The 23686-nt window shown below is 32.5% G+C and overlaps 2 protein-coding genes across 2 annotated transcripts in view; both read left to right on the top strand.

Annotated features, from left to right (window-relative positions):
* The first annotated feature begins 4941 nt into the window (after positions 1-4941).
* LOC107027627 lies at positions 4942-5857 on the top strand. Its single transcript, XM_027919282.1, has 2 exons — positions 4942-5458; positions 5643-5857. Exons 1-2 carry the CDS (start codon positions 4942-4944, stop codon positions 5855-5857), a joined length of 732 nt encoding a protein of 243 aa, XP_027775083.1.
* An 8207-nt stretch (positions 5858-14064) lies between these two features.
* Positions 14065-23686, top strand: part of LOC107027628 — an 80643-nt gene continuing 71021 nt past the window's right edge. Inside the window, exons 1-2 of the mRNA XM_027919283.1 lie at positions 14065-18625; positions 19232-19290. Of these exons, the coding sequence (XP_027775084.1) occupies positions 14065-18625; positions 19232-19290 (4620 nt within the window). The remainder of the gene's footprint in view (positions 18626-19231; positions 19291-23686) is intronic.

Genomic DNA, 23686 nt, shown 5'->3' on the forward strand with positions numbered 1-23686 from the left:
TTTTGGAACGAGACCCCCTCGACGGTCCGTCGTGCCCATGACGGTCCGTCGTGGGATCCGTCGTCTCAGTCAGTTTTTCCAGAAATAAAATCTGCTGCTCAAAACGACTAAACAGGTCGTTACATTCACCGAACTTCCTTCCTAAAATAGGTAACATCGTTATGTAATATTTCGACTCTCAAACACACACGAAGACTTCAATAATCTCTTTCTCAGCCATGGGAGGCCTAACCCTTGAAGCCTCTCTTCTCAAACAATATGCATATTCTCGATTATTTCCCAAGAATTTTTTTTTATTATTTCCAATGAGTATTGATCAGGAATGAGTTCTACATTATAACCAAACCTTTCAATGAAGTCTTTAGCCTAAGCGTTCAAACTCGACCGTTGCTTGATTTCTTGAGAAACATACCAATCAAAAGCTTCTCCTTTGAGTCTTCGAATGAAGAGACACATTAATACAACCTCATATTTTCCAGCTCCCACAAATCAATTGCAATAAGCCCTCAAATAAGAAAAAGGATTTTCAACTCCACTTAAAGGGTCAAATTTCAGCACTCTAAAACCCTCTTGGAGGTCTAAATGTGGATGAATGCACAAATCCTCATAGTTCAATCTGACATTGTTTGGGTTGTATTGAAAATCCTTTAGTTCATTAAGAATATCCTCTATTACGTTTTGCTCATCCTTTCATTTTATGACCTTCCACTCCTTTCCTTTCTTCTCATCATGATCGAGTTCAAAGTGTGTAGTAGAGGGAGGGTATAATTCTGGCGATATTTGAAGATGAAATGCATTTTTTAGAGGTATGAGTTGAGTGGAAGGTGAGTTTTAGATAATTATATTAGGAATTTGATGACATGGAGGAAAATTCTTGAGATTGTTGGTGTTTGGATTTTGAGGAGTAACTTTTGGCGTGAGGAGCTAGTTTGATGTGGGTCAAGGGGGTTGAGTTTGTTATGGGAGGCTTTGTATTTGTAGAGGTGGATGAATTGTTTGGAAGATGTGTAGATGTTGTATTCGATGTAGGAAAATGGACTGAAGGTCTTTCATTGTCTATAATAGAAGTGTTGGAAACAATAGCGAGATCCATCAAATATCGGGTCTTATCCATTTGAACTCTCATTTGAACAATTTGCTGGAGCAATTGTGCAATCAGCTTATTATGTTCAAGAATGTTAGGGTCATTTACAAAATGTTTTAGTCAAATCAGTGTTTTCATCCTCATCAATTACTTTTTCTTAGCCTTTTGACAAACTTTGCTCAGATAAGAAATCTTTAGGATCTTTAGACCATGTGAAGTATGAATGTTCTACCATATTTTCAACATATATCTATTTTTGAGTAATTGAAAGGAAAAATTACTCATAAGAGTTTATGTCGATGATGAAAAATACAAAATATCACACGTGATCACAAACACATAAGAGTTGCTCCATTTGAAGATAAATAAGCCCACATATAGAGAGGTATCTAAATAGACAGAAGTTTGTCGAATTATTTTAGTGAATCAGAAAAGTCAATTTTTTGTGGAGACGAAGTCCTTTTATACTTGTGATGCTCCAAATAGAGATATAATTCTAATCTCCTTGCAAGGATTGAAAATATAATCTAAAAAGAGACCTAGCCTTGAAAGATTGCCTACGTATCTCATAGGGAGAATTCAGGTTCAACGTAGTTCGACCTTTTTGAATCTCTTTTTGGTTTGTGATGGAAAAACTACTCTTTCTTTTTTATGAGAGAGTAAGATTTAGGGTTTGAAAAGGAGTTTTTAATTTATTTTTTTGGGGAAAAAAAAGACTCGAAGAATATTTGGAAAGACTTTTTACAGTGACTTGATATTTATGCTTAGGAGTTTTACAAATTATTCGAAGAGGAGTGAGCTAGAATATTCCAAAATAAAGAAACACTTTTACATAACCAGTTATGACACATAAACAGTTATTGCGTGTTCTTAACAGATATGTGTTCCTTTTGTTCCAAGGGTTGGCCTAACGATTCGAAGGACGTATAACGTCCCTCTGAAATATCTCATTGTCCCAAGACCCAAGATACCAGTTTTTTCTTAACGACGTATGCATCATTCAAATTTAAATATACATATGATCATCCATTTAGGTCGTATGCCGTTTTGGATTTAGGTCTCTCTAATGGGTCCAACACGTCTTGGGTGTTCGGTTTTCTTAGTTCAATGCGCCAAAATTGAGGCTTTTGGTTTTGCTTTGCACTAGTTTACTAAGAATGGGTTCACCTGACACAAGGTTCCCAAATGGAGGGCTCGAGTGAGGAGGCTACGCCATCACACAGAAAAAGATCTGGACACCCCGTGCATATGCCAACTCTCTTAAATTTAGGGATTTTGAAAGAAATTTGTGGGTCAAAGCCACACCTCACGTGTACGTGTGAATGTGTGAATTTTATGAAATCGGACGAAGTATGAACGAAATGACAGTTTATAAATCAGTATCAAATATACAACTTATGTAAACAATAAAAAATAAACAATTTATATCACATTAGGATAAAAATATCAAGAATTAGTCATATAAAAGAAGAAAACAAGAAAACATTAACCTCAGTCTGTTTATGGTCAGAACCCATTAAATCTCCAGCAGAGTCGTCCTTTCTATTATGCCGTAATTTTACTATCTTTAGAAAAATCACTTTTTGAAGTGTTTAAGTATAATACAATTTTAGAATAATACTTAGAAAAGAGTCTCCACTTAATTTTTTAAAGAAATTAAGAAAATTTAATTTAAAAAAAACTCTAACAAATTAAGTTTATGTAAATTTAGAGAAATGGGTAAGAAGTTCTTCTTTACGCTTCAAGAAGGTTTTTAAGACATTTGAAGCGTCCACTAACACGCGATTATCCTATGACTTGGTTAAATACTTTTGACTAATTTTAAAAGAAAAAGATTTAATATATAGAAATAATAAAATTTATTTACAATATTTGGTTAACTTGAGAAAATAGTTAAAAGAACAATTTTTAATTTTTAGTAAAATTGGACCGTAAACATTGAATTGAATTATAAGTGATTAGGATTTTAACGTAAATCATATAAATGAAATGTTTTTTTGATTCATTTTAAGATAATAATATAAGCAGATTTGATTAATTAAAATTGTTAAAACTATTTTAAATTAAATGAAGAATAAATAAAAAGTTTTGACTAAACATATTCAATTAAAGTATTAGAGTTGATAAAAAATGAATTTTAGTTAAATAAACTAACATAAAGAATATGGTTCATCTTTTGGGGATTTAATTAAGTTAAAATAAATAAATAAAAGGGTTAGAGTTAAACAAATCAAACAAATAAATAAAGGGAAAATTTTATATATAGCAAAGAAAAAATTGATAATTTTATATTTTAGCAAACAATACAAAATTGCATTTCGTAGCAACCTAAAAGTTTTCTACGGGTCTTCTTTTGCGTATAACTGATCCATTTTTACAGTTTCAATTTCAAAAAAAAACACAAAAAAACGCGGCAGATAAATAAGGAAAAAATCCCACAATTCACGCGAAATCAATTTCAGTTTCAGTCTCCCTTCTTCTCCTTCGATCGAAGCAGCTCCATTGTAGACAATTCAAAAAATTGATCAATATATTGAAGGTTTTAAGCAATCAAGCAAGATAAATTTGTGTTTAGAGATAGAAATAAGAGGTAATTCTGATTGTGTTTTTGATTTTGTTGACAATGGTGTTTAAAATTCAATTTTTTTTTTCAATTTCATCAAATCAGTTGAATGTATTTTGAGATTTGAATATTTGTCGGTAATTGATTTGATTAGTTAATGTGAATTATAAAAAAATTGTGAAAAAATTGTGAAAAAATTGTTAATTTGAAATTACTGATTTTAGATTTGCTCCAATCATAGAATTGTTTGAATTTAAAACTGTATAAGTGTTTATGTGTATTAGATTGTTGTTTGTATGTTCGAATCTATCATATATAGTGTTATTTGGTATATTATATAATTGAATGGAACTGTTGTCTATTACATACGAATTTGTCCATTATATGCATGTACTTTTTAATTGTTGCTATTGAATTGTATACTTCTATAAAGTTATAATTTTGTGTATGCAGAGATTTTTTTTGTATAATTTGAAAATATGTATAAGCTTAAAACTGAAGTTTCTATAATATGTATAAGTACATATTCTGTTTGTTACTACATTTATTTAGCTTATAAATGTATATGTATATAATTTGATTTTGTATACAGAAATTCTGAAAATGGCTTCACTGGCTATATTGGTTATGCATTCTAGTAGATGGGATAATGACAATTGTTACGTTGATTATACAATTGAGGGGGTGATTTTTAAAGAAAGTTCATCGTATAATGATTTGTATAATGTCACTCAATGCAACTAGGGATTGGTACGAATTTGAATAAACTCAAAATTGAGTATAAGATTGAAGAAGCCAAGACACCCATGTTGAATCACAGCGACATGGGTGTTAGAGTTTATATTATGCTTAAAAAGTCTGGAAATGAGTTCAACAAGTATTTACTGTGTATTAGCAAATTGCCTAGTATAATTGGTACCAATGAACTGTGTGGAAGTTCAAATATGGATAGTGATACGATAACATCTAGCAGCATCAATGAAAATGATGAATTTGATAATAGGCAGCTGAGTATCGGTGAGTTGGTAGAGCTGCTTCATATTTTGGGGTAAGGGAGCTGCGATGGAGTTATTTCAGATCCTTTTAATAAGTTCGTGGAGGTAGACCAAGTGTATAAGACCAAAGAAATATTGAAATCTGTGATGGAAAAATATGCAATTGAATAAAGATTTCAATATAGAACAGTGAGGTCAAACGCTAACTGTAAAAGTTGTTTTAATTATTTGTATGTTGATGTGTTGTGTAATTTTTGCTAATGTATTTATACACTGGAGTATATTTCTGATGAATGTGAATGGTTAATGAAACATCTAATGTAAACAAGTCTGGTATGTTTAGAATAAGAGCATTTAATACATACCATACTTGTCCTTTGAAGGATAAAGTGTATTCACAAAAACATGCCACAAGCATGCTGATTGGAGGGATCGTTAAACCAAAACTTGTTGATCACAAGAGAAAATATACACCTTCTGATATTCGCAGTGATGTAAAGATATATTTGGGAGTTGATGTAAATTACTCGTTGGCTTGGAGGGCTAGAGAAAAGGCTCTAGTTTCATTGAGGGGGACTGTAGTTGCATCTTACAGCAAACTTCCAACATATTTGTATATGATGAATATTACATATCCAGGCTCGCATATACGTCTAAAGAAAACAGATAAAAATGAGTTCTTGTATGTTTTTGTTGCATTGAATAGTTTTATACAAGGCTTTGAACATTGCAGGCCTGTAATTGTTGTGGATGGAAGTCACCTAAGAGGACCGTATAATGGAACATTTGTTGCTGCAAGTACAACGGACGGAGCAGGTATGATTCATTTATTTTTTATTATTAAATTTTTTTGAAAATGTTAATGTGTGTGTAAATTAAAATGCAGGACACATTTTTCCACTGGCATATAGTATCATTGATTCGGAAAATGATGCAGCTTGGTTTTTGTTTTTTTTACAACTAAGGGAGTCTTATGGTGAAAGGATTAATATGTGTGTAGTGTCAGATAGAAATAAAACTATCATAAAGGCAGTGACTCAAGTGTATAGAAATGTGCCACATTATGCTTGCATGTGGCACTTGCGGGGTAATGTAGAGAAGAAATTTAGGAAGGCATCCAAGGAGCTAAGTCCTGTGTATTATACAATGGAAAAGACTTGCAGCAGAGTTGAGTTTGACATTTTTGAACAATTGTATACTACTAGTAATGTATAATTAATGAATTAACAATTGTATAAACTGTCGACATTTATACAATTAATTGTATAATCATACAGAAACTAAAATAAACTGTTGAGATTTGTACACTTAATGTGTATAGTCTCATTATTAAAAATTGTATAATAATCAATTTTTATATAAAAATTAAAAAGTAAAATATACACATAGGTTTATACAGTTAGTGTATAAATATATATTGTGTAATGTAGTTTGTATAAGTATTAAATTGTAAACAAAAATAACGAAGTGAAAGACTTAATTGAACAAACAAGTATATTACAATACAAAAACATAGAAGTTCACAAATTGTTATGTCTTTTGCATATTCAAAAATAAATAAATCTAGTATTACGGTTCTAATCAATTATGATCATGTCACTGATATCAACGTCCCTATGAATCCTGACTGACCTTTCTGGTGCCTCAGTGTCACTGGTTGCATCAGCTTGGATTTTTTGCATTCCATAATTCCACAATAAAGACGCGTATTGAAAACGGGTAAACTCTGGATCAAATGTTGAAACCAAATTCCCCTTACTGATATGGTCTGCATAAGCAGCAACATATAGTCCACAATCGCTGAAATTATACACAACCGCTTGTATGATCAGTGTAAAATTAAAATTAAAAATTTTATTAAGAGTAATAATAAGACTTACAGGCTTCCTTCATGTTGTTGTGTCATATCATTGACATGTATAATTTCAAAAGAGTCAACTTCAGAATGCGACTTGTATTTCGGATGTGACGATATGGTAATGCCTTTCTTCCTGTAAAAACAAGACTTAGATAGATACATGGGAATCAGTTGTTCATATTTCTTGATCTCATTTGAAACTGCCGAATCGTGTAGTGAACCACCCCTAAGAGAATTATACACATGTATACATCTCTCATTAAAGGACACAACGATAAGAACCCAATGAAATATCAGTTCAATGTTAACAGGGATAAGGATGTTATCAACGGTATGCCAAGGTGCAGCAACATGAATTTTCTGTATCCATTAATGTACTCAATAATGGACTCCTCTGTACTCTCCTTGTTGACTGTACTATCCAAATTGTAATAAGCATCCCACACATTTGCAATTAGTTTAATGAAATTGCAATCCACAGTAATAAAGTTGCATTCATTGTTGTCGGAGTCAGAGTACTTGGCTCTTTTGCGTATGTAATACAAAATGACATCTATGTGCTGTAAATAGACATAGTCATAAATTGTATAAATACTAAAACTGTAAATTGTATAAAAAACAAAATTATGTAAAGCTTACCGAGTCATCAAGCAATTGTTCTTTGTATGTAAGCCTATTGAACAAGTTCTTGTTTTGGACAGTTACAATTCTAAAATGAAACCAAATCTGTAAGCGAGACTTGTTCTTTTTGTATAGCTCTTCTTTACCTGTCCTATCAAAATTCAAATAAAAATAATTTTTTATACAAATATACACATATATGATTAAATAAGTATATTTTGTAATTACTAACTAATTTACTTTGCGCTATGCCTGACAAGAATCCATTCATTTAACCATTTTCAGAAATGCAGATATAAAGTTGTAAGATCCACATCCGACATTGCAACAAATGGTTGTTTCAGTTCAAACATGTAGTGGAACCTTGATGAACTACCTGAAATGTATAAAGACATTTATTATTTTTAATTGTGTAAAAAACTTATTGATATAAATGTGTTAATATGTAAAATGTATAATTTGTTATACCAGACTCTGAACTGAATGTTGTCCCATAAGGCGATGTGTTGAATGGGCCTGGACGCCTTTCCCATGGAATTGGTAATGGTGTGTGTTCGTCCACAGCTAACAAAGGATGTATCAAAATGCTTCTTTCTGTATTAATTTTTGTTTGATCATCATCTATAATCTAAAGAGGTTTTGGAAAGATGAAATCTTCCTAAACAACTAATTCATCGGCATTGGATGATCCTAGTTTGTTTGTATATCCCAATTCTTCTTGCTCCATCTTTTCAATTTGATCATATATCACATTTAATAATTCCTGCTGTTATATAAAAATAGAAAAAAATTTGACAAAAAAATACAAATTAATGATCATATTATATACAACTTAACCCCTTTAATTTACGAAGACAAAAACATACAAATGAAGGATTGTTGAATTCTTCTTGATCATCCTTGAATTGGGATCTTTCTTGGTCCACTTCTACTGGAACAACTTCACATTTCTCCATCTAAATGTATAATATTAGTAATATATACATATAAACATAGATTATAAAAAAATAAAAAAAAATGCTATTCAAGAATTCAAACCTCAATTTTTTTTAAACTCAGAAATATTGAAAGTGTTTTGAACATCCAAGTTGATTTGAACATTGGAACTGCCTTTTACTTATTTATACATTATTGTATAGTTTGTTGCAAGTTGTATTTTGTTATTACATTTTACAATAAATATTATATATGTTAGATGGGTACTAAATTGTATATGTATAATGATCATATATGTACATTTAGTATATATATATTTTACAAAATTGATAATGTTGTTCCAAAAAAAATTACATATAGCTCGAGAGTGCTGAATTTTTGAACTAAAGGGCTAAAATCTGATTGACCAGCTGGAGAGCGTGAAGGTGACTGCTGAAATGTAACATCAGGACTAGATGATGTGACATTTAATCAAACAAAGTTCTACAAAAAAATTATTAATAAAATATACGGTATATACAAAACGCAATAAAAATTTGAATGACAAAGAAGATAAATAAGTACGTTACCTCTTTATCATTTAGATCATTCAAAACAGATTGACAGTTCAATTTAGAAGGTAAATTCAGAGAAGGTTCTTCGGACTGATCGACACCGACTGTTGGAACTTTACGTGGTACTTCTACACCGTCACCCTGAAAAGAAAAGAAAAACTGCACACACACACACACACACACACACACATATATATATATATATATATATATATATATTGTATAAAATACATGTATTGAGCAATATTAACAAAACCTTATCTTCCGCATTCTTGGTTTTGATAGAATCCAACACAACTTTGAAGTTGATTTCAATGAAGTTCCTTAAATCAGTAAACTGTTTCTCCATCTAACATTGAAATGTATAATTAACATTAACGACATATATAATTTTCATAAAAAACATTTTATTAAATAAATACCGAAATATTGAATCGATCAAACTCACCACGCGATATGTTGAAATCCTGTGACTTGCTGGTGGATGGAATTTCAGAAGCAACACTTTCTTTAAGATCAACATTTTTCTTAATGCCTGTAATTGCTGGAACCTTGGTAGATATTTTGGTCTGCTTTTTTCAGATGTGGTGCCTTAGTTATTTTTGTAATAATGACATTTCGAGGAGACTTTGTCAAACCACGCTGCTTAGAAATGACTTGGGGTGGTGACTTATTCTGAATATGACTGATTGTGCGCCTTGATTTCTTCTTAGGAGGAGACGAATAAGTATCAGCCTTTTCTTTTCCACGACTGTTTATTGGACTTGGAGGATCCCGAAAATCATCATCTGAATCAGTTGAAGCTGTTGTTTCTGTTGGCGATTGCTCTATTTGAACAAACATAGGGGGTAATTCAAGAATATTGAGTTCCATTTCAGTTGGGGTCAAATTCTGAAAAAACAAGCTGCAAAATATATACATGTTCATACATGCATAATTATACAGTTCATAAAGTTATTTATACAATTAAGTCTGTACATATACAGTCCAAACAGTTAAATATTTTATTATACAACTTACAAGTTTATATATACAAATAAGGCTATATTTATACAATTAGGATAATTATATGCATAATTATACATTTTCAGACACTTAGATCATACATAATATAATACAAGGAGCACATTTATACATATAGTTTTAAATGAAATAAACTGATACATGTATTTATACAGGTACATATTTATACAATTATATATTCTATTATAATTTTATATAACTGTATAAATATGTAACTATATAAACGAACCATTAAATTATACAGATATTTATGCAGTGCATACCGAATTGTTGTCATCTCTGAATATGCCCTTAGAGAAATAGCTTAGACGAGGGAAATCTTTTTTTTTTTGTTTCCCAGTTGAGTATCCCAGGGATGTGATCAGATACTTTAACAACAATTTCATCATCAAATTTAGAACGACATTCATAAAACCACACTTGCAAAGCAAGTGGAAAACCATACAACCTAAAATACTTCCCATCATGTTTGATCTTAGTATGCAAATGCAGAATCATTATATCAAAAGCCTTTTTACCCCAAGGATAGTCAATGTATCTGCCTGATTCAACTAAATAAAAATCTTTTCTATCAATACAGTACCAGTTGGTTCATCATAAAAGATGAATGAATTAATGTAGAACAATATTGCAAATTTAATAGCATCATCATCATTATCTACCCAAATTTTTTATCAAACTTGTCAATCAATTGAATCTTGGTGACGGGTTTTCCAACTTCAAAATAATTATGAATAACCCTATTTGATTCTTCAGTATTAAAGACAAAATCATTCTCATTATCTGAACATTTTAACCCAGTTATTAAAGCAAAGTCGCGAATGGTGAAACGCAGAGTAGTGCCATAGACATGTATCAGGATTGCATCTTTTGAGCTACCTTAAGTTTCTCTCAAAAACATGCACCTAATTAGTTGTGCCTTAACGTGACACCTAGGAATGCTACATAGTTGAGCAAAACATGTATTTCCACAGAATTGTTCGACTGTGACTCAGTAAACTTTGAAGATAGAACATTCATAACGTCAATATTTGTGTAACACTGCATGTGCGGAATTCTTGTTGGTTCTCTTTGACCTAAATACGTAACATCCTGGAAAAAAAATATACATTTTACTAAAAAAAATAGTGGTATTAGACACAAATATAGATAAATTATACGCTTATACATACAGTTGTATAATGAGGCAGTAAATTAGGCTGACTAAATTATACACTTATAAAAACAATTATATAATAAGGCAGTAAATTAGGCAGAATAAATTATACACTTATACACACAATTGTATAATGAGGCAGTAATTTAGTTATTATAAATTATACACTTATAGATACAGTTGTATAATGAGGAGTAGTTTAGGCATTATAAATTATACACTTATACATACAGTTGTATAATGAGACAGTAAATTAGTCAGAATAAATTATACACTTATACACACAGTTGTATAATAAGGCAGTTAATCAGACAGACTAAATTATACAATTTTAAAACAATTGTATAATGAGGCAGTAAATTAGACTGACTTACACACTTATACACAGTTGTATAATGAGGAAGTATTTTAGGCATTATAAATTATACACTTATACACACAGTTGTATAATGAGCCAGTAAATTAGTCAGAATAAATTCTATACTTTTAAAACAATTGTATAATGAGGCAGTAAATTAGACAGACTAAATTAGACACTTATAGACACAGTTGTATAATGAAACAGTAATTTAGGCATTATAAGACATGAATAGAAATCAAGTATTAAGATATTATACATTTAAAAAAAAAAAAATTGTATATGGCACAAATCAACAGAAACACAAAAACATGTACGAATATATATTATACATTTATAATTGTATAAAGACATGAATCAACATAAAAATTAAACATATGAACAATTATTATACACATACCTTATGCTAAATTGACCCATAACCAACGGCTTCATTTTTATCATTGTGAGAGATATGAACATCAGTTTTATGTTTTCTTTTCTTATAAGACCAAGTAACAACATCAACAGTATTCTTCAGACTTCCATCAACAAAACTAATTGGGTCATTACTGGATTTGGATCTAATATCTTGCATGTTAGTAGATTTAGACAATGAACCTGAAATCTCCCCAAATTCCTGAGTTATACCCAATGAAAACGGTGGATTTTCAACATCAATTTTAACATGCAATGGTATACCTCTTGTAAATCTCTTTGATTGAGATCGGGCATCCATTAATCAAACCAAAATTCTGAAGCGATTAACATTTGAAGTGAAAAATTAGTTTTAAAAAATTAAAAAAAAATAAACAAAAACTGACAATGTAAGTAGGTTTTAAACGGTACCTTGAAATTTTTGAAATATTTTGGAAAACCGCTCTAATGTGCGTGCTAGGAGAAGTTGGAAGTTTCAACTTGCAATTGTGGAGAAAAGTGTGGAGAAATTGAAGGAAGAAGAGGAAATTGTATAAAATGGACGGACGAATAGAGGAAAAAGGAGGGTTTTGTTTTGGGAAAAATGTTTTATACAAAACGTGGGACCTAGTATAACAAATTATCTTTAAGTTTGCCCTTTAAAGGAAATAACTTAAAGGGGATTTAATTAATATAATTACCTTCCTTAGTTTGCCATTCTCCACAATTTTCCCATAAATAAATGCAATCAAATAATTTAAGAGCAAGGGAGAGATTGAATTTGGGCCCTGTTTTTGGGCCGAATTTGTTAATGATTTGGGCTCCAACCTTATTTCTGCCCTTTGAAATCATGTAAATACACAAAGTGTATACTGCTGTATATGTGTCACTTCTTGGCCCATTTTCATGTATATTAGACTGCATATAAAATATATACGACCTATTTCAACCCCTGAAACATGTTATTTGATTTTTTTCTGTATCTTGCTTCACTCGATCTGTATATCGATGTGTATTGAATTTATACAGGCTGCATATCAGCCCCTTTTCAGCTTTCGGAGATTATATTTCAGCTTCTACAATTCGATCACTGATGAAGGTCGACTCGAAGAAATGCAAAGGACAAAGGAGAGTCCAGTGGACTCTAACCAAGGGAGTTCATGCATTAAAAAAGGAAAGAGAGAAAAGATTAGTATATATAAAAGACTATACGGAGGATTGACTAAGTGTGTATGAGATAGTAAGGTTTATCAGAGAAAAACAAATTAATCAAATATAAAAAGAAACATTGTGTTGATGAAATGAAATTAGCTAAGCAAGGCTAACAGACTAGTACATAAGTTGAATGTATAGGCAAAAGAAAATCATCAGCAACTATGTTATAGTTATGATAAAACAATGATGAAAATTCAACTGAGAACACATTTAAAATCCCGACATAATTGGACAACCTATTTTTATAGAAACTAGATCATGGAACAAACAACATTATACGAATTGAGCTTAAGCACTCACATATCCATAACAAGGAAAACTGTGCAAGAGCTTGTTTATGCTCCTCAAATTCAATCATTAAGTTGATTAAAATAGAAATATGTCTAAATGAATGGACTGGGGACTTAAACACCAAAAATACAACTGGAAAGTAACAAAACAAAATCCCAAATGTGACATCAATGACTATGTTATTAAGGAGTTGGGGGAAGAAATCGTGAGGAACTAAGCGTTTGGTTTTAATTGGGAACATGACCCCAGACATAATATTTTTAAGAAAGAAAAATTGATCTACAAGTGCTCATACTAGTTTGAAGGCATGCAAATGAATTCAACATCTAACATATAATATCAAAGCAACATTCACTTTTACTTGATGATGTAGTAGGCATGTGAATCAAAGAAAGAGGAACATACGATTCAAAACAACATAAAAGTTACGCTTACACAATTATTAATTGACTCGAACATCTAGTTGAGGCAAGGCATGAATAACAGGACGATTCACCAAAAATTCAAACAACAAAGGGGGTAAGCTGGACGCTCTTATTCATACCAAACAATAATGAAGCCAAGGAAAAACTCAACTGAAACAGGTTCATCACATAATTTTGAATCAAAATAAAACTTAAACGAAAGGAGAAGTATTACGTTTTTCTTGGCAGCATACTGAGACTACGAGCTTGACAGTGAAGCTTTACACCACCAGAAATGAAGCTCCAATAAGCTCCGTAAAATTCCATTTAGGAGGCAAACTGTAGAAAATACCCATACTTAGCAAAATAATTATAGGAACAGAATAGACTAATTATGTTAGTAATATATTCTGTATAATCTTTTTCCTTATCTGGTTCCGTATCTCTTTCCATCTTACCTGTATAAATGTAATAGTTATTTCACAAAAGCAATACACAGAAAATTAACCAAAAACTATTCTCCTTGTTTACGTATTTTATCATGGTATCAGAGCCATAAGGTCGATCTTCGACGGTTGTTCGTACTCATCATCTACCGGGATCTACCGAAATGGAAGACCCATCGGAAAACCCACCAGAAAATCCAAACCAGCTTATTTCTATGGAACATATGCAACAACTGTTTCAAATGTTCCAAACACTCAACAAAAGCTCAACCAACATCGAACCAGTGACTTCACAAACAGTGCGAGTCGCGGAAAAATTGAACTTCACCAACTACACCAAATGGTGTAAACTGATGCAGATAGCAATTGGTGGTCGGGGAAGACTCAATCACATCATCGTCAATCCCATTTCACCAGACGATCCAGAATACCAGCAATGGGCTCAAAAAGATTCGATGGTCATTTCATGGATCATCGAGAATATTGACGGAGACCTCGTGAATCAATTCTTGGACTACAAAACTGCCCGAGATTTATGGAAAGGCATCGAAACTCTACTCAGTAGCGGCAGAGATGAACTGCAGATCTATGATCTGAACACAAAGGCAACATCTATGAAACAAGGGATAGACACGATAGAGGTCTATTTCAGTAAATTGAATACCCTATGGAAAGAAATCGATAGACGAATGCCGAACCCAATGAAATGCGCAGAAGACATCACACTGTTCAACTCATTTATACAACGACAAAGGCTGTACCAGTTTTTGGCCGGTGTAAATGATTCACTTGACAAAGAAAAGCGAGACATCCTAAATCTAGATCCCCTTCCAACCATTGATGCCGCATATGCCACCATCAGACGAGAAATTGCTCGTCGTGGCATAATGACCGGCAACTCATCACTGGAACGAGGTCCCTCAGAGATCGGAAGTGGTCTTGTCACTCAACGCCGGTCAGATTCTTCATTTAGCCGGTCAGATTCATCATTCCGGCGAGAGGACAAAACTCACCTCAAATGCAGCCACTGCGGAGGAACCAAACACACCAAGGAAGGATGCTTTAAGCTCATCGGCTACCCAGAATGGTGGGAAGATCTGAGACAGCGTAAAGCCGCCACCAAGGTAACAAAGACCGGCGGCAAGGCTAACGCCGCCATCGGAGAAGGAGAACCGACCAGCGAGGCTTCGTCAACCACTGTCACCAACAGGCGAGCGGGTACCGGCGAGGCTTCGTCGACCAGCGTTACCGACAGGAGAACAGGTATGAGTGGCAAAGATGGGTTCACCAAAATTTCCGGTGAACCATGGATGGAGACAGAGGAAGCGACGGGAAGGAGAAGAGAGAAAATTCTAGAGGAGCCGTCCTCTAGAAATGAAAGTGAGGGAAAACAAGAGGCCCTAAAAAAATCTGACCCTTTAGCCCTTGAGCCCAAAAAATCAGAAGCCCAATTATATAAAAAACCCAAGGAAAAACAAAGTGTGGGTCTCATGTGCAATAAGTCCAATTGGATTTTTGACTGTGGGGCCACGGACACTATGTCATACGATCCAACCGATTTTCTCTCCTCCACATCAACTACCCGTACTAAGATTCAAACTGCAAATGGGGAGTTTATTCCAATTACTCAAGCCGGAGATGTGGATATTACATCAGAAATCCATTTAAAAAATTGTCTTTTAATTCCAAGTCTTACCCACAAACTTTTATCTGTCAGTCAATTAACCAAGGAACTAAACTGTACAATTCTAATGACTTCCTCTGATTGTATTGTACAGGATGCTCAGACGGGGCGGATCATTGGTCGTGGTATTGAAAGAGGAGGTCTATACTATGTGAACGAGGTGACTCAACAGGGTAACGCTTTGCTTGCTCAAGGGTCGCCGGAATATCAGATCTGGATGTGGCACCGACGGCTAGGTCATCCGTCTTTAAGTTATCTTAAACGATTATTTCCCTCTTTTAAGGACATTGATTTTGTTTTGGACTGTGAAGCATGTGTACTTGCAAAAAGTCATAAACATTCTTATTCTCCCAGTTCAACTCATGTTTCTAAGCCATTTACCCTAATTCATTCTGATGTCTGGGGTCCTGCACCTGAATTTGCCTTTTATAAATATTCCTATTTTGTTTTGTTTGTGGATGATTGCACCCGTATGAGTTGGGTTTATTTTCTAAAAAATAAATCTGAAGTATATGATGTGTTTATAAATTTCTACAACATGATCTGTACCCAATTTGCTGCCCAACCTCAAATTCTTCGATCTGATAACGGAGGAGAATACATAAACTTAGATATGAAACAGTTCATTTCTGATCATGGCCTCATTCACCAGACTACCTGTCCGGACACTCCTCAACAAAACGGGATAGCTGAACGGAAAAACCGAACCCTTCTTGAGATTACTAGAGCCATTATGTTAGAATCCCATGTCCCTGTCCATTTTTGGCCAGAGGCCATTGCCACAGCCACATATCTAACCAACCGACTACCTACCAAACCTCTTGCATACCAAACTCCTCTTGACACTCTTTCTTCCCATGTGTCCATCCCTTCCTATCATTCTCTACCTCCACGGGTGTTCGGATGTGTTGTCTATGTTCATCTCCCAAAAAGAATCAGAAATAAACTTGAACCACGAGCCATCAAATGTGTTTTTATTGGGTATGGGGTTACTCAAAAAGGGTACCGATGCTATGATCCCATTCAAAACAAAATCTACACCAGCCTTGACTGCGAGTTTTTTGAACACTCCTATTACTATACCCAGCCTGGTCCTCAGGGGGAGACTACGAATGATGACCTTAGCTGGTTAATATATCCAGAAATGATGGACCTTGATCCTCCAACGCAAGTAAGCAATACCACCGACGTCAACTCTGAAACATCTGTATCAGCTCCCTCTCCTCAAACCACTCCAATGACAACCACTGAGCACCCTGAGTCAACATCAGTTGAGGTAAATTCTGAATTGTGTACTGTTCCTACTGACTCTGTGTCTAGTGATAATTGTCAAAACAGATATGAGCTTCCTCACAGAAGCACGAGAGGTGTTCCTCCCAAAAGGTATGACCCGGAATATGAAGATCAACGGTCCAGATACCCCATAGAAAGAATCAGCAATGAAAACTTGTCCAACACAGCTGTTGCCTTCACTACCTCCCTGTACTCAACAAACATTCCCAGAACCGTGGAAGAAGCTTTTGAAGATGAGAAGTGGAGACAAGCCATGGAAAATGAATATGTTGCCTTGGAAAAGAATCACACATGGGAAAAATGTATTCTACCCAAAGGGAAGAAGAAGGTAGGGTGTAGATGGGTATTCTCCATTAAGCACCGGGCAGATGGAACCATTGAAAGGTACAAGGCAAGATTGGTGGCCAAGGGTTACACTCAGACCTTTGGGATCGACTATTCAGAGACTTTTTCCCCAGTAGCCAAGATAGACACAATACGGGTATTGTTCTCTGTAGCAGCAAACAAAGATTGGCCCTTGTATCAGTTCGATGTTAAAAATGCCTTCCTCCATGGAAGCATTGAAGAAGAAGTCTATATGGAACCCCCTCCAGGATATTCTCATGACTTTAAAGATGGAGAAGGATGTAAATTGAAGAAAGCCCTGTATGGCTTAAAGCAGTCTCCAAGAGCTTGGTTTGGAAGGTTCACTAAGGCTATGAAGAAATTTGGGTACAGACAGAGTAATTCTGATCATACTTTATTCATAAAAGGGGCAAATCAGAAAATCACCTGTCTAATTATATATGTAGATGATATGATCATCACCGGAAATGATGAAGAAGAAATTGTTACCTTAAAGGGGAAGTTGTTTCAGGAATTTGAGATGAAAGATCTAGGAAACTTAAAGTACTTTCTTGGTATAGAAGTCTTAAGATCCACGCAAGGGATCTTTATTCACCAACGAAAGTATATTCTTGATCTTTTAACTGAAACAGGAATGTTAGGGAGTAAACCGGCTGACACTCCAATTATAGCAAATCATGGTCTTCAGGTCATAGAAGGGGCAAAGGCAACTGACAAAGAACAATATCAGAAGATTGTTGGGAAACTCATTTATCTAGCCCACACAAGACCAGATATTGCATATGCAGTGGGGATAGTGAGTAGATTCATGCATCTACCCCAAATACATCACATGACAGCAGTAATGAGGATTCTGAGATATCTAAAGGGTACAAGCAGCACCGGGATCTACTTCGGGAAAAATGATAGCCTCGATATAACTGCCTACACCGATGCAGATTGGGCCGGAGACCGAGATGAAAGGAAATCCACTTCTGGATACTTCACCTTGGTAGGAGGGAATCTGGTCACTTGGAGAAGCAAGAAGCAAAAGGTTGTAGCCCTGTCAAGTGCGGAAGCTGAATTCAGAGGAATTGTGAAAGGAATAACTGAAATCCTATGGATTAGGAAACTGCTAAATGAACTCGGTTTTCCTCAGAAAACAGCCTGCAAGTTATTTTGCGACAACAAAGCAGCAATAAGTATTTCTGGAAATCCTGTCCAACATGACAGAACAAAACATGTTGAGGTTGATCGACACTTCATCAAAGACAAGTTAGAAGACAAGGTTATCAAACTTCCATTTGTTCGATCAAAAGATCAACTGGCAGACATCCTAACCAAGGCTGTTAGTACTGAAGCTTTCAGCAATGTCTTGCGCAAGTTGAGCATTGGAAATCCGAGTGCACAACTTGAGGGGGAGTGTAGAAAATACCCATACTTAGCAAAATAATTATAGGAACAGAATAGACTAATTATGTTAGTAATATATTCTGTATAATCTTTTTCCTTATCTGGTTCCGTATCTCTTTCCATCTTACCTGTATAAATGTAATAGTTATTTCACAAAAGCAATACACAGAAAATTAACCAAAAACTATTCTCCTTGTTTACGTATTTTATCACAAACGAGAGGGAAAAACAGAAACCTACTCTTGAATATTTAGTAGGTAATTGTTGTGCTTCTTTTTCTCCAATATCCTGTAATGTTTGATCCGTTTTTCTCCTAATCCCTTTTTTCACTTAATCCCTTTCTTTCTATCTATGTATTTCTCCTCCGTAAAACCAAATAAACCAGAACACAAAAAGAAAAATAATCCTAAATCGATGAAGATGGGGTAATTTTTGAGGGGGAAAACGGGTGGATTTTTCGAATTTGAAATTCAAAATCATATGCTTTCGAGGCAACAATAAAGACAATGGGAAAGAGCTGAATTCCGTGAAAGTGGGGAGAATGGGGATGGGATGCAAGGGCTGCTGCAGGCGCCCGTTAAAGCTGCTACGATTGTGACATTTTGCGGAATTTCTAGGTTCCTATACGTCTGAAGCAGAACACGCTGGGGTCGTTTGGTGTATTGTATACGTTTTGGTATGTGTTTGAATGGGATGATGGGTCATTTAGTGTTACGAGATATTGTGCTGATCAAATGGTATTATGATTTGGGCCTAATCATGATTGTTGGGCCGGCTGATTACTGGAGAAAGGCCCAAAGTTGGCCTAAATGATTTAAGGAAAAATTACTTATATATACGCATTAACTTATCTTATTCTCAATTTTATCTCTATCTTTTTCAAAAATTTTACAAATTCCTTACTTTTACCAATTCCTAAAAGTTTTTTATATATTAAATCTACCAGCCAAACCCACTTTTACTATTCCTCTTTTCACCCTCTGAATTCACTCCACATTCTTAGTAGTTACAATTTTCAAATCAATTTTATTTTCAAAAAGATTCTCTCTCCCATCAATCTATTTTAAACATCTGAATATGTAGGGACTGTGCTTCATTACTCTCTTCTTAAAAAAAAAATTTGTTCAGTTTTTGTTCTTGATACATATGAATCAGGCTCCATCTTATAGTAGCTTTTTCAAATCGATTTCAATTCTAAACGTGAATCTCCAATGATTTAGAATATCTTACAATTAAATAACTTCTTTTTTGTTTGTATTTTTTTGAGTTGATGTCGTCATGGTTCTTTTCAGCTATTGTTGTTTTCAACCTCTTCTTCCTTCATCATCTTCATTGTACCATAATGTTCTAACTATGGTTGTGTATTTTTTTCTTTGTTTTGTGAGAGTAAATGAGATAGACTATGTTCATGGGTGAGTTTTTGATTTTGCGTATGTGTTACAACATGTTTATGTATTTTTAATGAATTTTTGATCGAGATGTATTTTTGTTGTTTCTGGTGAAATTTTTATATTTTTGTTTATTATAAGATACTTGTATCAATATATTTAATGGTATCAATTAACTATTGTACTTTTTGTATCAAAGTAATCAAATATATTTTTATATATTTGTATTAATGTATTCGACTTATACATTTATATAAAGATATTCAAGTATATCAGTTCATTTACTATCTATTTCTTTGTTTTAAATTTTTGTATTCCCCTATTGTTAGTTGCTTTAAATTTGATACGTTATTGTGAAGATATAGTATCATATTGTTATGTATCTTTTTTAAAATTTATTGCTTTTACACATAAAATCCTAAATTGTGATCTATTTTGTTGATATATTATGATTAATGTATCAAAGGTTAAAGTTCAAATTATACGTTGGAATGTCATCTCCATAATAATGTATCATAATCTAAAATAGTTGAATATATGATACTTAATTATAATGAAGATATGATCTTACATTTTGTATTGGATGCAAATAAATGTCAGTTTGTTACAAATAAAACCCTGAATTTAGTTCATTAATTGATATTTATGTTCGCTGTATCAAATACTTAAGTTCAAGTTATAGTATGGGTGTAAGCTGCAGAACAATGTATCATAGTCTAAAATAGTTGAACACATGATACTTAAATATGATATTATGAATATATGATGTTACATTTTGTAGCAGATTAAAAAATCTCATAAATTATATACAACATCATTTGGTATTGGGTATCAATTACTATATATTATCATTAAGTATCAACTAAGGCCTAAGAGTCAATTCATAGCACTACCTCAAGATGATTTAGTTAATGTTGAATAGAGATTATTTATGAATTCTGAGAAACCTTTTTTTCTAGGGCATAATGTATAACTACGCCCTTTAACTTTGCTTCGAGTCACATTTATGCCCTTCAATTTTGGGTGTGCACAAATACACAATTAAACTTGTATAAAGTTAAATAAATAGACACACATGTGCTACATGTCATCCTCCATGTCAACTTTTGTCCTACGTGGTGTCCAATGTGTATTTAGTCAAGTAGGACTCATGTGTTTTTTATTTAAAAGTTGGATAATTAAAGTGTCTGTTTGTGCATTATGAAAGTTGGAGGTCAAACTTAAAATTTGAAGCCAAGTTTAGGGTCCAATATATGTATTATGCCTTTTTTTTTTATAGTGTTATTGTTTTTGAGATGCATTAACTCTAGGTTTAGAATTTTTTGTTTTTATTGTTTTAAGATAGTCATACTCAAGTTTCAAAATTTCTCTAAAAAGTTATTTATTTTGACTTTAACTTTTATTGCTTGTTAATTGTTATTTACAGTATGGATTATCCCACATATTTGTCTATATAGATGATACAAAATTTGGAAAAAATAAAGTATCAAATTTATAAATGCATATAAATACAGAATATTATTTCTTCTCATTAGTTTTAGTTAATTGCTAATACATTTTGACACCTAACTAATGCAATGTAATTTATAACATGATTATTGATTAAATTATGTATTTATTTGATAAATTGGTTCTAGTTAGTTGTGTATTGATTTAGATTTGTGGCTAATTAGTTGTATTTAGTCTCTAATTCATTCATGTTTCTTATTGATAAATCAATTCTACTTATTGTGATACATTTAAAGATATACTTGTTTTAATTTTATGTACTACTTTTTCACAACCTTATTGTATCAGATACATCATTTTCAATTAGAACATGATAAATTATATAAAAATGTATCTGAACCATATTAAGTGGTGCCATCTCTATAAACACAATCTCTGGTAAATTATCTTCAAATATCTAATGATACATTATTTTATAAAGAGATATATCTAACATAATATGTTACAAAATGAACACAAAGTTCAGTATTTTAACATTTCAATTTATTGTATCAAATTTCATCAGCTAATAGTTAATGTAATGTTCTACCAAGGCAAAAATGGAAAAGAAAACTTGAAATTCTATAATCTCCAAATAATTTATCAATAACATAACAGTAGTCTAAAAAAGAATTTGTCAATCCACTTTCAAAAAAACGTACAAGTTCTTCAATTGTGACCTTATTGTCCACAACTTCTACCATATGTACACACCTGAAAGTTAGAGATACATTTCGTATCAATCAACTCAATTTCAAATACACAATAGCCTAATGAAAACTAACTCAAGATACATGATAGTTTATACATTGTACATACTTTCGTATATTGATAAAGAAATTCATATATTGATATATAAAAAAATATGTATCTAATACGTTATAATAAAAACACACTGACTCACATCTACAAAATTCATTCCATACACATCAAACTAGAATTGAACCAAGTTGAAATCAGTAATATATCACAATATTTATATGCTTATACAAATTCAAATATTAAAACAAAATGAACATATGTGATACTTTATATTAATAGTACACATTAACTCACAGATCTGCAAACCCACAAATATACATCAAAGCTTTAATGTATCAAGTACTAACCAGTAATGTATCATGACTTATCGGTCAATATACAAATTTATGAATGAAAATACAATGATTAAAGCACATGAATATGTGTTGCATACTTATTATTATCAATCTTTTAACTCGAAAATCAAAGTTATTACAAATAAACTCAACTAATTTTGCCTAATTCAATTATTAAATAACAACTTTCAATTACCCTCATATTTGAGATTTGCCATCACTGATAAGCAACCACCAACACAAAAATAAAGATATCAAGAATTTTGTCAATAAAACTCGAACCTGATCGTCAATCATAGTGAGATTTGTGTAGAATTCGAAGAACCCCAAAGCTAAAATCTTAAATTTTTTCTTCCTTAGAGAGTGTAAGTCAAAATTAAAATATTCATTTTGTATCCTATCAAATTTTCAATAATAGTTTTGAATCCTACTTGAGTGTTTTTAGTTGAAATAGGGACAAAGATGAATAGAGATTTGTATTTTGAATTTTTTTGTTATTTAGGATTTAGTTTTTCTGATTGACACATTAAAGATGAATGGAATAAGCAATAATCATGGGATTTTAATATGATTTTCTTTTTTGTTTTCCTTTTTAAGCGCAAGAATCACATTTCTAATGTATCACAATTCATATATCCAGACAATCAATTATGCATTCGGATGACTGATATTTTAGGGATTTTAGTAAAATATAAAAAAATAGGGATATGATGTAATTTAGATTTTACACTATGAAATTAATTTAAGTTATACATTAAATAAATTGGTCAGGTTGGATTTGTGATTAATAAAAAGGCCAAAAATTGCAAACATAGCCTATTTAAACGAAAAAGTTCACCGAATCAAGTAGATTGGCACATTAGGCTAAAGTTTAAATAAGATGAATCAATATAGTTAATTTTCGAACTCCTTAATCTTAACAAAATAAAATAATTAGTTTACTTGTAAACAAATTTACTCGAAAACATAAACATAACTTAAACTAATTAATGAAATACTTAATTAAAGAAAAAAATCTTTTTGAGATGATTTTAGAATATTTTTTTTTAAAAATATACTAATTATATATATATATATATAAGATAAATATATATATATA

The sequence above is a fragment of the Solanum pennellii genome, chromosome 8, assembly GCF_001406875.1.
Source record: "Solanum pennellii chromosome 8, SPENNV200".
NCBI lineage: Eukaryota > Viridiplantae > Streptophyta > Magnoliopsida > Solanales > Solanaceae > Solanum > Solanum pennellii.